This window comes from Telopea speciosissima, chromosome 3 (genome assembly GCF_018873765.1).
Source record: "Telopea speciosissima isolate NSW1024214 ecotype Mountain lineage chromosome 3, Tspe_v1, whole genome shotgun sequence".
Lineage (NCBI taxonomy): Eukaryota > Viridiplantae > Streptophyta > Magnoliopsida > Proteales > Proteaceae > Telopea > Telopea speciosissima.
The window spans coordinates 63,362,422-63,379,296 of record NC_057918.1 but is presented as its reverse complement, the minus strand read 5'-3'; the positions used below and the strand labels follow the sequence as shown (position 1 = coordinate 63,379,296).

The 16,875-nt window shown below is 38.2% G+C and overlaps 1 protein-coding gene across 1 annotated transcript in view; it reads right to left on the bottom strand.

Annotated features, from left to right (window-relative positions):
- Positions 1-16,875, bottom strand: part of LOC122654459 (arabinosyltransferase XEG113) — a 30,668-nt gene that overhangs the window by 945 nt on the left and 12,848 nt on the right. The window contains exons 4-11 of the mRNA XM_043848554.1: positions 16,098-16,203; positions 5,714-5,970; positions 5,219-5,354; positions 2,025-2,119; positions 1,891-1,944; positions 1,384-1,497; positions 954-1,052; positions 732-851 (exon numbers count right to left, since the gene is read on the bottom strand). Coding sequence (XP_043704489.1) covers positions 732-851; positions 954-1,052; positions 1,384-1,497; positions 1,891-1,944; positions 2,025-2,119; positions 5,219-5,354; positions 5,714-5,970; positions 16,098-16,203 — 981 coding nt within the window. The remainder of the gene's footprint in view (positions 1-731; positions 852-953; positions 1,053-1,383; positions 1,498-1,890; positions 1,945-2,024; positions 2,120-5,218; positions 5,355-5,713; positions 5,971-16,097; positions 16,204-16,875) is intronic.

Genomic DNA, 16,875 nt, shown 5'->3' with positions numbered 1-16,875 from the left:
ACCTTTAATACGGACCCAAAAATTACATTGCAGTTTTGGTCCGTAAGATGGTGAAAGGGGGAATGGGGTTTTTATCCATGCCTAATAAAAAGGTCCTTTAGAATTGGCTTGAATTGATAGCCATTACTGTCACATTTGGGAGAAATATTTAGGGGTAAAGACAGCATATAATGTGAAGAGAAAAAGTGAACCTTTTGATTGGCTTTAGAGTGTATTTGGGGAACTACTACTAAGTTTACAACAAAAGTGGCATCAAACATTTGGAGCTTTATTGGGCTTATTAATTCTGAAGAAGGTTATTAACAAGGCATCAGGTGGAAACAATGTTTCACTTAAGTTACAGGTGTCTAAACTACCACCATGTGAGACAAATATCACACTTCAGAAGGAAAAATCTAAGTCAGAGTCAAGCTAACAGTGATTACAGTATATAAACAAGATACACAAGCTCCACCTAGGAATGTGCCTACATTGAAAAGAAATCCCTAATGAAAGGTCTAAGAGTCCAACTTAGACAAGCTCTTAGAGCATGACCAAAAGTGGGGGAAGTGAAGGAACAGAAGGAAGTGAATTTGATGTAGTGCTTTTCATGAAACACAATCTAGACACTTAGCACTACAAACAAATAAACATAAGCACACTGATAAGATCATCTGACGAGCATATAAATTTTATATGAATAGACTAATCTTGTAAATGGATTGGCACAATTTTTGCATAAATTAGAGTACCAGTTCTTCACTGCTATGCTTTGGAAATCTGAGAACTCCTGGTTGACTTGTCTCATTAGTTACATGACAACCTTGGCTTCCATCTTGACAAAGCTGAACATCAAGCCATGACTCCTTGACCTGAAAGACAGAATCATAATGAAAACAATGAAAAGGCTTTCCCAATAAATCAAGAACCAAAAAATGGCAACTTCCTCTGCTTTTACGTGAGGACCATATTACCTGTTCGGACAGTAAAGGATTGTCCAAGAAAGAATACTCTCTAAAATCAATCCATGGGCCAAAGTCCTCTTCTGGCAGATCTTTTAGCATGACATGCACCTGCATTGCAACATGTCTTCCGTAATCCTTTTTCCTCTCAATTATCAACTAATGAAGCATTAGCCACAGAAACTAGGACTAATATGGTCAACATGGAAGATAGGGGAATATCTGAGTGTTACAGAAGGAAAACATTGAACTACCAAGAGAGGGAACAATTTTAAGCAGCTAACAGTTTTCAGCAATTCTATCATATTATTAACTTCCAATTGCATGATCATGCATAAGAAATATGAAGACACTTAACTGATGGCAATACATCAAAGAAATTACTGAATCACATGAAACTAATAAAAAAAATACTAATAATCAGTTTCCTAAACAGAAGTACCTCAAATACATGATCCAAAGGGCAGAGAAAAGGTTGTCTTGTCATAGTCCTCGGCAAAATTCCAGGATGTGAAAACCATAGTCTATCCAACCTGCACCATAGTGGAGGCATCACCTAAAAATAAAAGACGAAAACAGAGAAAAATTAAAATGTGAAAAGATCAGAATAGGGACAGATAGGGTTCAACTAAACAAAAGAAATAATTCTATCTGCTTTTTCAATTTTAGTGAGTATTTAGAAGATTGAACATGAAATGAGTTATTTTATATTGCCACATTTAGGTTGGTCTAATAGAAAATGACCTTCGACTCTCATTCATATATTACTTCATTCATTAAGAAAAATATAAAACAAAATACATCTCAAATGATGCAAATGCAACAAAATTGGGGCAAGTGCAACCAAAATCCAAGCAAAATTGATTAATACCAACGCATAGCAAAATAAGTGGTTTAAGATAAAAATTGACAGAACAGACATTTATCTACAGAATTTGCCACTACTCACCAGTGTACGGTTCAGCAAAGAAGCAATGGCAAGTGCATTCCTTATTTGCTTTATCTGAGCAAATAATTTCCAACATAAGTAATGAAGCATAACATAAGTATTGAAAAATGTGTGCTACAAGGCAGGTTGAATACTTGGTAATTAATGAGAGAAAAATGTGATTCAATGTTGTGCTCTCCGTCAAGCAACAAGCTCTTTGGGATAGATGGTTTGAATGACAAGAAACCTCCTGCATAAGTTCCCTGAACAAGTTAAGTTTCCATCACCTCAGCATCTAAGAGACCACAATCACAAGAAGTCAACGACCAAATACAGGATGACAATTTTGCATACTTTAACATGGAAATAGTAGCAAAAGAAAGAAGACGGTCATAATCTCCATATTTACAGGTAATGGCAATCATAATTTATAAACACAATGTGAAGTTGAAAATAAGATTCAGAAAGATGAAAAATAGGAGTTGCTTGATTGAAAAGGGAGTAAAGAGATGGGAAGATAGAGAGAATCCAGTCACCATCATCATCTGGGCATGTATCAAACTGACTTGGAAGTTGGGAATGGCGAGAAACTTTGAGGATGATCCGGGGTTCATAAACATGGACATTTTCATTTCTCAAATATAAAAATTCAATGAGATATCTAGTCTACCTAACAAATTTTAATTTCTTAGAGAACAGAAATCCAATGGATTATCTAGTCCAGCTACCCCCATCAAAAACCTTGAACCTGACCTTGATGTGGTTCACCAGACCCTAATGAATCCCCATGTGAACTCTACTTAATAATTACTTTACTCAACAGAGTCCTTAACAGAAACATTCTACAGATCTTTGTAGAATTTCAACCCCTGTTTTCTATTAACTTCACGAAGCCAATGCATGAATTCTGTTCATGACTTCTGACAATGCTTTTACTTCATACATAACAATTACTTTACTCAAACAGAGTCCTTAACTTAAAACATTCTACTGCAGAATTTCAACCACTGTTTGCTATTAACTTCACGAGCCAATGCATGAATTCTGTTCATGACTTCTGACAATGCTTTTCCTTCATACATTTTTTAACAGATCTTTCACATGAATAACAGCTCCTTTAATTAAGAGAGAGAGAGAGAGAGAGAGAGCACTAAAAATGTGTGCCTACCCCACTTATTAAATATAATTGGCATGCAATAGAAATAGTGAGCAACCAGAGTACACTGGAGCACAATGAAAGCTCATATTCCTGTAGTTTGAAAGGGTTAAGTACACTTTCATTGTTTTTTGGGATTTGTCAAGATTATTCAGTTAAGAGACTCTTGGAGCATAAGTGGTCAAGGAGGAATGACCAACAATTACTTTCTAGCCTGCACATCAGCCTGTTAGGCGACCAGGTTCCAGATCAACTGGTTCAACCAGGGGTAAATCCATGACATAAACTGAATAATCACAAATGGACGGACTTCTGCTGCAGGTGTTAAATAATTCGTTGTTTCCCAAAACTCAGGTGTTCCTTTACTTAAGTCTCAACCAACCAAACTACGTCTTTTCAAGGAATTACATACATAATACTCAAACCAGGCAGGCTGGTAGATTTGTGAGATCATATTTTCATGAACAGGTGATGGTATAAGCTGCCCAACTGTCCAGGCAGGGTGAGGTATGATAACCATGGTTCAGTAATGGATAGGATAATCATGATAGTCAATCATTGGCCATGGAGTCGAAATTCTTGAAGCAAAGCACAATGATATCATAAGATTGAAAGAACAATGGATTGGTATTAACTTCTCACCACCATCAGGAATTTTCTTTTTTAAGTTTTTTCTTTTCGGTCTCCCTAAGCTCCGCCGGTTTCAAAGAAAAGTAGTTTACAGAAATTGTCTTACAAGCTTAAAAAAAAAATTGTAAAGGGAATTAGGAATGAGAAAAAATTATATAATTTTAATGAATTGCGATATAAAAATTCGGAAAACAACTTCAAATTTAATTTTATGGATTCCCACCCAAATAAAAAAGTGATGATAACTTGGTCAATCATAAAGGTTCCACCCATGGAGGAAAGTCAGGAAACTACCCCCATCATGTGGTTGGATTCTTTTCAACAATCAACCATGCCTGAACATGCTTCCGTGTCATGTCCAAGAGGGGGGGGGGGGGGGGAGAGACAAACGACAAAGAAATACAGAGTAATGTAACAAATTGACCTTCCAGGAAATTTTTTTTGATTGAAACACATGAAGCCTAAAAGAACAAAGAAATTGAGGAAATGTTTAATGGATGCAGGTTTGACCTCAGTACATGGAATACAAATTTGGATAAAGATGGAAGAATATATCACGTATTATTGAGTAAACTGGAAGAATGAGACTTGAAAAATGGGGATTTTAGCACATGGAGATTGAACATACTGAGCCATGTAGTAAAGAAGAACTGGAGATCATTCCATTTGCTAGTGGCCAAAGAAATTCAGGATTGGACCTCAACTTTGAACATATCATGTTTTCTACTCAATGAATAGAATATAGATCCTCCTACTAGAGTACTAGCACATTATGGTATTTAAGGCAAAGTCGAATAGTGGTTCTTCAAGATGGATAAAATGTACACTGCTTTTGCTCCTTCCGTTGTCAGTCTCCACTTCTTTTTTTACCCCACAGAGATTCACATTGTATATCTCTGTTTTCTCAATTTTGTGTTGTTGTTGTATGGATTCACATTATAAAGTAATAAAGAAGTAATTATTTTTTATACAAAATAATGTCACCAATCGTTGACATGCAAATGGCTTTAATTTTGAATAAGAAAAGAAAAGAAATCTAAAATCTAGTATTCAAAATTGTGGGCCACACCTGCACCTCAGAGAGAACTCAAAACTAACTTAGAGAATTATAATTTATTTAATATAGATTTGTTTCAGAATTTGTAAATTGAAATATCAACAGGCAGTGAAAAGTTTTAGGAAACAGTTATGAGAAGGGTTTTCAGGGTTCTTCCCTCCTTTTATTTAAATAATTTTCTTGACAATGAAAATGTCAAGGAAATTTTCCTCTAGGTGATGGATCACAACATGAGGAATTACTAGAAGGAAAATAATGTGGTGGCCAGTACTAGATCAATAAAGCAATATTTAGGAAGCAGAAATCTATAATGAATGGCAACCAATGAACTTTCTAGAGAGTATTATATGAATAGAACTGATAATTGACGTGTCTCTGCACTGACCTAGAGATCTCAACTCAACCCAGAAAGACCAAAAAACATTTTGTAAGAATACAAAACTCAACAAGATCTACAAGATGTATGATAAAAAAAAATAAAAAAATAAAAAGGCTAGAGAGATAACCTGATGAATCATAATATTCTGGTTGGTCATAGAAAACCATGGCCTCGCGTAGTCGATGGCGCTTTCCTTCAGTACCTGCATACTGGAAGGTGGTATGCACCGCATACGGTTCCAGTCTAAATTGTTGATGCATGGCCTGCCAATGTAGATTAAACACTTAGAGAATAATTTTTTCATAGCTTCGTTAGTCATCAGCACTGACCCCTTCCAATACATTTTTGATATATTAAGTAAAAGTAGTTAAGTAAATGAAGAAGATGTTGAGATGTTGGGTGTTATAGAGGCATAGTCCCACATTGGTTATCTGGGACCTTGGATGTGTCTTCATATACCATTGGGCTATCTCCACCTAATAGCTTAAGCTTTTGGGTTGAACCTCCAAGTGGTATTTGTGGGCTATCTCCCACTTTATTTAACAGAAGACATAACTGAAAAGCTCTGATGCCCATCAGATATTATCAAGCCAAGACAGAGCCAAAAGTAACTGCTCCTTACCTGGACAAAGTAAGTATGTCCACTGCAAAAAATACTAGCTGGCAAAAGTCCCAACTTAAGAATTCCATCATAAGCGTAAACAAGTCCACTTTCTCCCTCTACAGCTGGTCCTAATTGTCTGTGCATAAGTTCATTAAATCCATTCTGATCCCATATCTTTTCATCGGATAGAAGTTTCTCTTTCCATTCTTTCGCCAGTTTTTTCGTAGAATCTGTTGACCGCCAGTGAAAAATTCCAATATTGTATGCAGCGGGTACTGTGAAAGGCCAGGAGAAGAAGAAAATTTGATTACTTGTACAGACAAAGAAAATCCCAGGTTTGAGAAAAATAAGATTATATATAACAACTGAGTTAATTAGTTAGGAACGAAGCTACAACTGTGCAAGAACGACTGGGATCAGAGAAAGCTCAATACCAAAGAAGATGAAAAAATGTCCATATAGTAAGAGATGCCACAAAATACCAGGAAGCCCAATCCACCCCTAGCTTTGCAAAAGCAGCAGCTATCCAGTGGGTCTATCCAGAAATCAAGTGGAACAAGATGTCCAGTTCATTTATGCCCTTTAGATGATAATAGACAATCTCACAGACCTGCCTCATACTCCTGAACTACCTGATGAAGAATGATGATTGGTCTTCAACCAATAGATGCCTATACTGCAAGACCACAAAGGAAGAGGAAAAGCCTAAAGACTTTAAGCAATGACATACTCTTGCTTTGCGGCAGTAACAGATGCCTACTAGGTCAGAATAGATCTCTGAATACAGCACCTAATCTCAATGCCTCACTAGATTTCTAATTGAGCAGCCATCACTTTGACAATGCTTGCATCTAGAGGTCTCCACGAGGAAGATGTATTGAAGCCGACAGGATTATTGCTAAATCTCATACCACCCTCTAATAATGGAGTCTGAGGAAATGTCCCAGAATAAATTAACCGTGACGGCCAGCTGCAACACCAATAATGGTAAATTTAGTTGCTCCTATAATTGAAATAGATCATGAAATAGACCAGAATAGCTGAGCTAAGGTTTAGTTTGAGTTCAATTGAGTTGTATCTTCTACAGCCCACAATATCACCACAACATGTAGATGACAAGTTTTTGCTCCCTTTATCCAAACAAGATTAGATATATATTAATTAATAATAACTTTGTGCAACACTACCTAGAAACTTTACTCTTTGAGTTTTGGCTTACAAGCTAAAATTTTAATGATATACCATGTACACTGATGCAGATTTATCATCAAATTGGGCTTCTTTCCCTAGAAATAAGTCTAGGGTTGGGTTATGGACATGTTGGGCCTTTGATCCCATGGATTTTCGATGTAATAGGCCACTTTAATAAGCCTAAAATATGGGTACATAAGTTGCATACGGGATTAACCCTATACTTAAGTTTATTTTCATGTTTTAGTGTAAATTGAACCGGTTGAACCACTAGTCCAATTTAAGTGATTTTAGAATATTCTTTTAGGGTAGAATCTTTTTAACTTAATTTTATTTTAGGGTCCACACCTCTATACGAATTTAGAGGGAGTGTTTTGTATTTAGACTCAACCTGGGATTTATTACTCCTAGGCTGCATAGGAATTTAGGTCCTTGGCCATTATAAATAAAGGCAAACTGTGGGGCTCCTTTTTACCTCACTGTTTATGAAATTTCTCTCTTGCAAGCTGCTGCAACTTCTCTTCTCCTGAAGATATGCTTTGTGTGTGATCAAAGCAAGGTGGGATTGGTGTGTGATCCAATCGACACCTTGCGGTGGGAAGCCCAGGTGGTTCGAATTCGTTTTTTGTTTTCTCCATTGCTGTTACGTTCAAGTTCTACATTCAAGTTCTGATTTCAAGACTGATTCTACATCATCAAGCACTGTTCAAGTCTACAACGTCACCCCAATTCTGATCCAATCTGTTCTTCATCCACAAGTAAGTCTCGAACTGAAAACCTGCAACTATTCTTCTTCCCTTCTAGAAGGTCACATGCAAAGTGATTTTCGCAAGAATTCTGCCCAGCCAAATTTAACCGAACCTGCTAAAAATTTGATTGAATCTTCCTCAAACCCTAAGAGAGACTCTATCCAAATTTCATTACCATCCACCCAGCCAATTGTCTAGAACTACACTTTTACCCTTCTCTCCTATCTCTACTAGGAAACCTCCATAACTCTAGATTTAACCATCTGATTTAGCGTAACTTTCAGCATATATTGTTAGAAGTGTTAGAAGTCATGTAACATGGGTAGTTTAGGAACTAGTTACTTTACTAGTTGTCTTATTATGTAATTCTTTTTCTTCTTTATTTCTCTAGTACCTCCCTAGGGAGGTGATTGTAATTCTCTCTTTATTATTATGTTTGAATCAATATAGGTGAATGGAGAACTCTCTCCATCACAATCGATTACAACCAAAACTTGCTCTCTTCTTCTCTAACCTCTTCTCTTGTCTTCCTCTTCTTCCTTCAACCTCCTCTCCTCTTCCACTTACTTCATTAACCTAAATCTAACTTGGTATCAGAGCCGAAAGGTTTGAGAGTCGAATCCAGCTCCCTGTTTCCATTCTTTCCTTCTCTTTGAAATCCTAGGTCATAAAGGATTTCAAGGAGAAGCCTCTTATGTAAAGAATCTGTGATAATACTATGGAATAGGTTCAGGGTGATCTATTCTAGCCATTACAGCTGCTGTTTAAGCCTTGATGCAGTTCATTTGAAGATTTGAAGCCATTTCTGGCCTGCTCTAGGATTACCGCCAGCTTCCCATTGCAGCCTTTGTATCTCCTTCTTCCAGCATGTGTTTGAGCATTGGAATAGCTCTCTAGAATCGCCCAAGGATGTTCTTTAAGTACCTTGTGCTTCCTCTTGCTATCTTGAAGACCCAATCGAGCACGCTCCTTTTCGCGAGATCCAGTTTCGCTCGCTTTTCCACTTGCCGCAGCGTGCACCTTGGTTTCTCCTTATTTGGGGATGAACTTAGTGATTGGAGTGGCCTATTAGAATCATAAAAGGATCCTCTCTCAGCCTCTGGTATCCTTCATTGATGGTTGTATCTCCTTGTTGAGCACAACTCAGTTTATGGTGTTCTTCCTCTACTCAGGTTAACCCGATAATGTTGTTCTTACATTTAGGGTACATTGGACTCCTTGTTTGGTTTGAGAGATGATTATGCACATTTGTATTTGCAATCTCGAAGCTTGTGTGAGCTATTTTACTCCGGAGAGAGTGTTAGGGTGAAGCTCCTCTTGGTTGGAGTCCTCTTTTTTGTGTTGGGAACTTTTTTTTTGGGTTGAGTTTATACTCCCCATTTGCTGTTGTTTATCTGGTTTATGGTCAAGTACCATTTCCCTTACATGATGCCTGGTACTAAGTCTTCTGAGCTTGGTTCTGCTGATTCACAGCCCCCTTCAATAGCTCCTCAGTTGGTTTATGAGAACACTCACCAACAGATTTCTTTTGTGAAGCTCGATGGTACAGATTACTTGGATTGGTCACACTCTGTGAGACTTTCTCTTAGGAGTAGGGGAAAACTTGGATATGTATTTATAATAGTAAAGCTGGAACCTATTACAAATAGGACGCCTATTACAAATATGACTCTAACTCTATAACTCTAACTCCAACTAATTAAATAGAGTTAGAATGGAACTAGGAATGGGAAATAACTAACATAGAAGTAACACACCATGGGTCGATCTTATATTATGGATCGACCCATGTTACACGATATACCCATATTCCAATACTCCCCCTCAAGTTGGTGCATAGATATCAGTCATGCCCAACTTGCACACTAGAGGTTGAAAAACTTTTCCACTTAAACCTTTGGTGAACACATCAGCCAGCTGTTCTCCAAATTGAACATAAGGAACACAAACCGTCCCATTATCCAAACTCTCCTTGATAAAATGACGATCAATTTCAATATGTTTCGTCCTATCATACTACACTGGATTATGGGCAATGCTTATTGTTGATTTACTGTCGCAGTAAAGTCGCATAGGCAAAGTAATAGGAATGCTCAAATCTTGTAACAAGGTTTTGAGCCACAATAGTTCACAAATACCAAGAGCCATAGCTCTAAATTCAGCCTCTGCACTGGAACGGGCCACCACTGTTTGCTTCTTACTGCGCCATGTAACACAATTTCCACCCACAAATGTACAGTAACCTGAGGTGGATTTTCGATCATGGGAACCAGCCCAATCTGAGTCAGTGTAGGCCTCAATCTGTAAATGCTCATGACGAGAGAATAACACTCCTTTTCCAGGAGCTGACTTCAAGTATCTCAAAATCCTGAATACCGCTTCCAGATGATTAGACCGAGGATCATGCATGAATTGACTGATAAGACTCACAATATAGGCAATGTCAGGCCTAGTGTGAGATAAATAAATTAGTCGCCTAACCAGCCTCTGATATCTCCCTTTGTCCACTGGTTCACCATCAGTGTCTTGGAAACGAACATTTGCCTCAATGGGAGTATCCACAGGAGAACAGCCTAACATGCCAGTTTCAGAAGGAAGATCTAGAGTATACTTGCGTTGAGATAAGAATAGCCCTTGAGAAGAATGGGCCACTTCAATCCCTAGAAAATAGCGAAGTATGCCTAGATCCTTAATCTCAAATTCCTTGGCCAAATAATTCTTCAACTTGGAAATTTCAGCAGAGTTATTTCCAGTTACAATGATATCATCAACATATACTATGAGGAGAGTAATAATGCTGCCCGATGTCTTGACAAATAAGGTGTGATCTGCGTTGCTCTGTTTATAACCAAATGTCAATATTGCCGTCTGAAAGCGACCAAACCATGCACGTGCTGATTGTTTCAAACCATACAAAGCACGCTTAAGTTTACAAACCTTGCCTTGAGTTACAGCAGATGAAAAACCAAAAGGAATATCCATATATACCTCTTTCTCTAATTCACCATGGAGGAAAGCATTTTTAACATCAAATTGTTGTAGACTCCATCCTAAGTTCACAGCACAAGAGAGTATTACCCTGATAGTATTCATTTTGGCAACAGGTGCAAAAGTCTCCAAATAGTCTATCCCATATGTCTGAGTAAATCCGCGAGCAACCAGCCTTGCTTTAAAATGATCAACAGTTCCATCAGCTTTTTGTTTAATTACAAAGATCCGTTTGCAACCAACAGTCTTCTTTTGTGGTGGAAGTGTGACAAGGTCCCATTTACCACTCTTCTTTAGAGCTTGCATTTCTTCGAACATGGCCTCCTTCCACCTAGTATCTGCAAATGCCACTTGCCAAGCCTGTGGTATGGAAACAGAAGATAAAGAGGAAACAAAAGCATGAAATGATGGGGATAAACATTCATACGAAACAGCCTGTGAAATTGGATGTTGCGTACAAGACCTTTTTCCCTTTCTAAGAGCAATGGGTAGATCAAGTGATGGATCAGAAGGAATAGGAGAAAGAGCAGCATCTAAGAGATTAGAATGATTACCAGAGGAGATGTCATTCGGTCCTGGTTCAGAGGATAACTCTTGGTATGGTAATGCTGCAGTGGTGGGCTGTTGTTGCCCTTCTTTGTTCTTTCGATAATACTGTTGTCTAAATTCTTTTGCTGGTTGTACCTGCTGCTCCCCCTGAACATCATCATCTAAAGGTACATGATAGTCATCAATAGGTTCATGTAGAGGAGGAATAGGAATCGGCACGTCTTCTAAAGTAGGAATGGACTCCCCCTAGAGAGGTGCCGAAGATGGAAAGAAAGCCACCGCCTCATGAAAAACCACATCCATGGAAACAAAAACACGACGAGATGTAGGATGGTAACATTTATACCCTTTCTGGGTGGGAGAATAGCCAATGAAAATACAGCAGAGCCCGCGGGGATCAAGTTTACCATGGGCATAGTGGTTGCGAACAAAACAAACACATCCGAAAATTTTTAGAGGAATAATATAGGTGGAAGACCCCTTCAAAAGATCAAGAGGGGACTTATAGTCAAGTACCCGAGAGGGCATCCTATTGATAAGATAGGTAGCTGGCAAAACAGCCTCTCCCCAAAAATGAGAAGGAATATGCATTTCAAACATAATAGAGCTAGCTACATCAAGAAGATGTCTATTTTTGCGTTCAGCCACTCCATTTTGGGGTGGAGTATCAACGCAATTGGTTGGATGAATAATACCCTGAGTAGCTAGAAATAATTGAAAGGCTCCATCTAAATATTCACGACCATTGTCACTCCTGAGAGTTTGAATGGTAGCTTGAAATTGAGTTTGAACAATGCTATAAAAGACTTTAAAACATGAAAAAACTTCAATCTTGTGTCGCATCAAATAAACCCAAGTAGTGCGTGTGTGACAATCAATAAAGGTGACAACCACTTAAAACCAGAAATAGAAGAGGTAGGTGAGGGACCCCAGACATCAGAATGAATCATAGAAAAAGGCTTAGAACATCTTTTATTTGAACTAGAATAAATAGAACGAGTTTGTTTTGCAAAAACACAAGCCTCACATAATAAAGAGTGAGGGTTACAATGCTGAAATAAAAGCTAAGGTCCCTAAAGGTGGATGTCCCAGTCGACGATGCCATCGGTGCAATTCAGATAAATGATGTTCAGCGGAAGTAGCAGTAAGAGCTTGTCTAGATTTATTGACAATATTATAGATAAGATCATCGTCAAGCAAGTAAAGACCACCACGCATTTTACCAGTTCCAATCGTTCTCCCTGTCCCCAAGTCCTGAAAGACACAATGTGAAGGATAAAAAATAGCTTTGCAATTAAGATCAGATGTCAAACTACTGATAGAAAGCAAATTAGAAGTTAACTTAGGAACATGTAAAATAGAGGACAAAGATAAAGAAGGAGAACAATGGATGGCTCCCTTCCCGGAGACAGAGGAAAGAGAACCATCGGCTATTTTAATTTTATCTTTGCCGGAACAAGGAGAATAACGGAAAAATAAATTGGACTGACCAGTCATGTGGTCAGTGGCTCCGGAATCGATTATCCAAGGATGAGATAATGCCGAAGCACAATGACCAGCAAAAGAAATACCTGGTTTGGAGAGAACAAGGTTCGATTCAGAAGAAGGAACCACAGTCGAGGTAGAGGCAGGTGCGGATAAAGTGGTGAAGTTAGTCATCATACGACGAAAGACCGCAAGTTCCTCTGTAGAAAGTGAGGTAGTAGGGGCTGTTTCAGTAGCTTCAGAAAGATGGGCTTGTGTGCCACCACGACCACGACCACGGCCTCTACCGCGACCACGACCACCACCATCAGAAGAGTCAGATGGCCGACCATGCAACTTCCAGCAAAAATCCACAGTATGTCGTTCCTTTCCACAATGAGTACATTTAAGAGGTTCCTTCTCAGATGAGGAACGTGTACTAGAAGAGTTACCCTTAGAAGACAGTAAAGCAGATCTCTCTGGCTGTGTAGGTGGTAACATGGTGGAACGACGAGTATCTTCCAATTGTATCATAGAGTAGGCTTACTCCAAAGTGGGAAAAGGTGAACGACTCAGAACTTGAGACCGAAGCTGATCATATTCCACATTAAGGCCAGTCAAAAAAGTGTATACTCTGAATTTATCCTCCTTAAGCTGAAATTTGGTAATATCAGAAAGACAATCAAGCTGAAAGTTATCATAATAGTCAAGCTCTTGCCACAGGCTACGGAGTTCACAGTAGTATTCAGATAAAGTAAGTTCACCCTGTTTGGTTGCATGGATCTTTCGTTGAATATCATAAACTTGTGCATCATTCCCTACCTGGGAATAGGTACCTTTAGCAGCTTTCCAAATTTTTGCGGCTGAATAAAGTAGTGTATAGCCACGGGCAATGGATGGAGTCATTGCACTAAGAAGAAAAGCCATAACAAGAGAGTTGCTGGAACTCCACTTGTCATGTAATGGATCAGCTTCACTGGGTTTGACAGTAGTACCAAATATATATCCCTTATAGCCCCTTGAATCAATGGAAAGAAACATTTGTGTAGACCAAAGTAAGTAATTAGTGCCATCGAGCTTTATCGGGCTGACAGGAAAAGAGGGATAGTCATTATGGTTTCCCTGTGTAGAGGATTGGCCAGTGGTGGTGGTAGATGCATCTGAGTCAGGCATACTGTGAGATCTTCAATAACTGAGAGATTCAGAAAGTTGCAGAAAATTCTGCAGTAGGTAAAAAATAGTAGGCCTTCAAAAATAAAAATCTGCAGGTTATGTAAATAAACAACTGCAAATTTGTTTCAAACAAGGATAAACTGCGGAGTTACAGAAATAAATCTGCAGGTCTTCAAGTATAAAACAACTGTACTTCGGCGAAAACAAAAAATTCTGCAGGTCTTCACAAAAAAACTGCTGCAGGTCTTCAACAAAAAACTGTAGGTCTTCAACCAAAAAAGGAGTCTGCAGATCTTCGAACAAGAAGAAGTTGCAGTTCTCAAGAGGAATTCTGCAGTGCTTCGAAAAACAGATCTGCAGGTCTTCTAAACTTCAAACAGGGATCTCGCTGTGCATGGAGATCATAAAAAAAAGGATAAAAGAAAGGAGGTAGGCTCTAGGGCAGGCACTAGATCATAGTTTGATCACCTCCAAGTACCGCCCCTATGAAACAAAGGAAACTAGAGAAGAGAAGAGAGAAGAAGGGTCTCGGTTGGCTTAGGGTTTTAGGACTATGGATTAGTTGATCTAGGAGAGATCAATTGTGGCGGGAGACGATGGAGGAGGTCAGAATTATTTCTCAGATATCGAATTTAGGCTCTGATACCTTGTAGAAATAAGTGAATGGTTTGCTATGATAGCCCTCCACGATATGTATTTATAATGGTAAAGCTGGAACCTATTACAAATAGGACTCCTATTACAAATATGACTCTAACTCTATAACTCTAACTCCAACTAATTAAATAGAGTTAGAATGGAACTAGGAATGGGAAATAACTACAATAGAAATAACTAAAATAGAAGTAACACCCCATGGGTTGATCTTACATTATGGATCGACCCATGTCACACGATATACCCATATTCCAACACAAACACAACCAAAGACTTAGGGAGGAAGGTGAGAGGCAAGAGCAAGGTCAGCAAGCTGACTTACTGGAGTATTGAAGTCCATAACAGCGGAAGGTACCTGACTGATTAGGAAGGCAACGTAAGAACTGTGTCATCCCAATAAAACTTTGGAACATTGGTGGTGAACATAATAGAACAGAAAACTTCGAGAAGGTACTGATTCTTCCATCCAGGGATACCATTTTGCTCAGGAATTCGAACACAGGAAGTTTGGGAAAGAATGCCATAGTTGTCAAAATACTTGAGGAACGGACCATCAATATACTCTGTTCCATTATCAATTCACAAGGCTCAAAATTGGGCATTAACTGTGTCCACATCATATTATGGAAGGATTCGAAACAAGAAAAGGCTTCGGATTTTATCCGAAGGAGATAAACCCAACTTAAGCGAGTACAATTATCAATAGAAGTAATAAACCATCGGTATCCACCCCATACAATGGTGCGAGAAGGGCTCCACAAGACAAAATGAATAATAGAAAAAGGAATACAAATTTTATTATCATTAGGTGAATAAGAAGAACGAGTATGTTTAACAAGTTCACACACATCACAAGCAAAACGTCACGAGAACATTGCTTTATTAAATAAGGAAACAAACAATTCAAAATGGGAAAAGAAGGATGCCCCAGACAGTGGTGCCATTGGTGTAACTGGTGAAGGTGACTATCAGCCCAAAGAGAGTGCGTGCAAACATTGGAGGAGATGCTGCAGGAAGTTCCGGATCCAGGTAATGAATTCAGTAGTAGGTATTTATAACTCATCCCCCAGGACCCTTACATAAAGGGAAATTGAGGATGGTACAATGTCCCCAACTAAGGAACCTTAATAAAAATCCCAAAAGTTTGGATAGAATCCATGTACCTAAAATGCTTGAGTAAAGGGAGTAATAAAAATGAACAGATGTAGTCCGTAACCAGGTGTGCAAACTCCTATCAGAGGTTTAATGGTTTTCTTGGTTTAAGCTTACTCTTGTTCAACAGAAAGCAGCATAGAGGTAGTCAGCAAGTGATGAAGGAAATGACAAATCATACGAGGTTTAGCGTTTCAACTCACAACGGCAGCACAAAACAGAAATTGCATTTAGATACAAGATGAAAATTTACATCCATGCTCCTTTCCTCTCCTAATTAGCCATTTTAGAAAAGGAAGAGTCATTTAGTCTTTCTTGGATTTAAGGGTTTAAGTTAAGATCATCTCTCTACAGGAACAGAACAACAATGTCAGAATCCCACAGAAGATTTATAAAGCACAGTACTTTGAGAACTCAAGAAGCCCATAAAGTATGAAATAAACATGAACAGTCATCAAAGCCTTTAATACGATCTTCACCTTCTTGCCAGTTTTCCAAACTGTCATCAACAACTGTTGGAATCACTTGATCAGTTGAAGTTAAGATATCTGCTTCAGGATAACGAGCAAGATATGGAAGTGGATTCTGTTCAAGTGGAAAATATCATGAAACTATTATTAAAAAAGTGATCAAAAATTAAAATGGGAGAGAGAGTAAGAAGAACATATTGTCGATCAAGACAAAGGGAATGCATTGCTTCTCTTTATCAAATCATAACAAAAAATTTAACAGGCATATCCCAAAGAAAGAATGTATGCAAGAAATATAATAAGTATAAGAAAAGAAACAATTAGATTACAGCAGACTTATCATCTCTCAAAGCTGTCTTCAAATCAGCCTGCATAATATTTCTTTCCCTGCCCTATTCTCACTAATGAATCTGCTTTGGAGTTGTTTCGTTTGGTTACAAAAGATCTTGATCTCCAAATAATGTGTGCAGGCCTCTATTAACTATCTTGTTCTGAATCATTTACTTAATGACCAAAGCCAAATCTCCATCCACCGTAAAGGAAATAAAGGAAATGAATTGTTAGAATTATATTATTACGTAACCCGATAAGGGTATTTTGGGTATTTTCTCTGTTTTTAGGGACTTACTTGTAATTCTGCCTCTCTCATTGAAAGTTATAAATAAAGGTGCTTAGTGATCACATTGATCATTCAAGCCATTCATAAAATTCTGTTTTGTTGACATGGTATCAGAGCCAAACTTCCTCTGATCTAAGTTTTCAAAACCCACCACCCTCCGATTGTTTT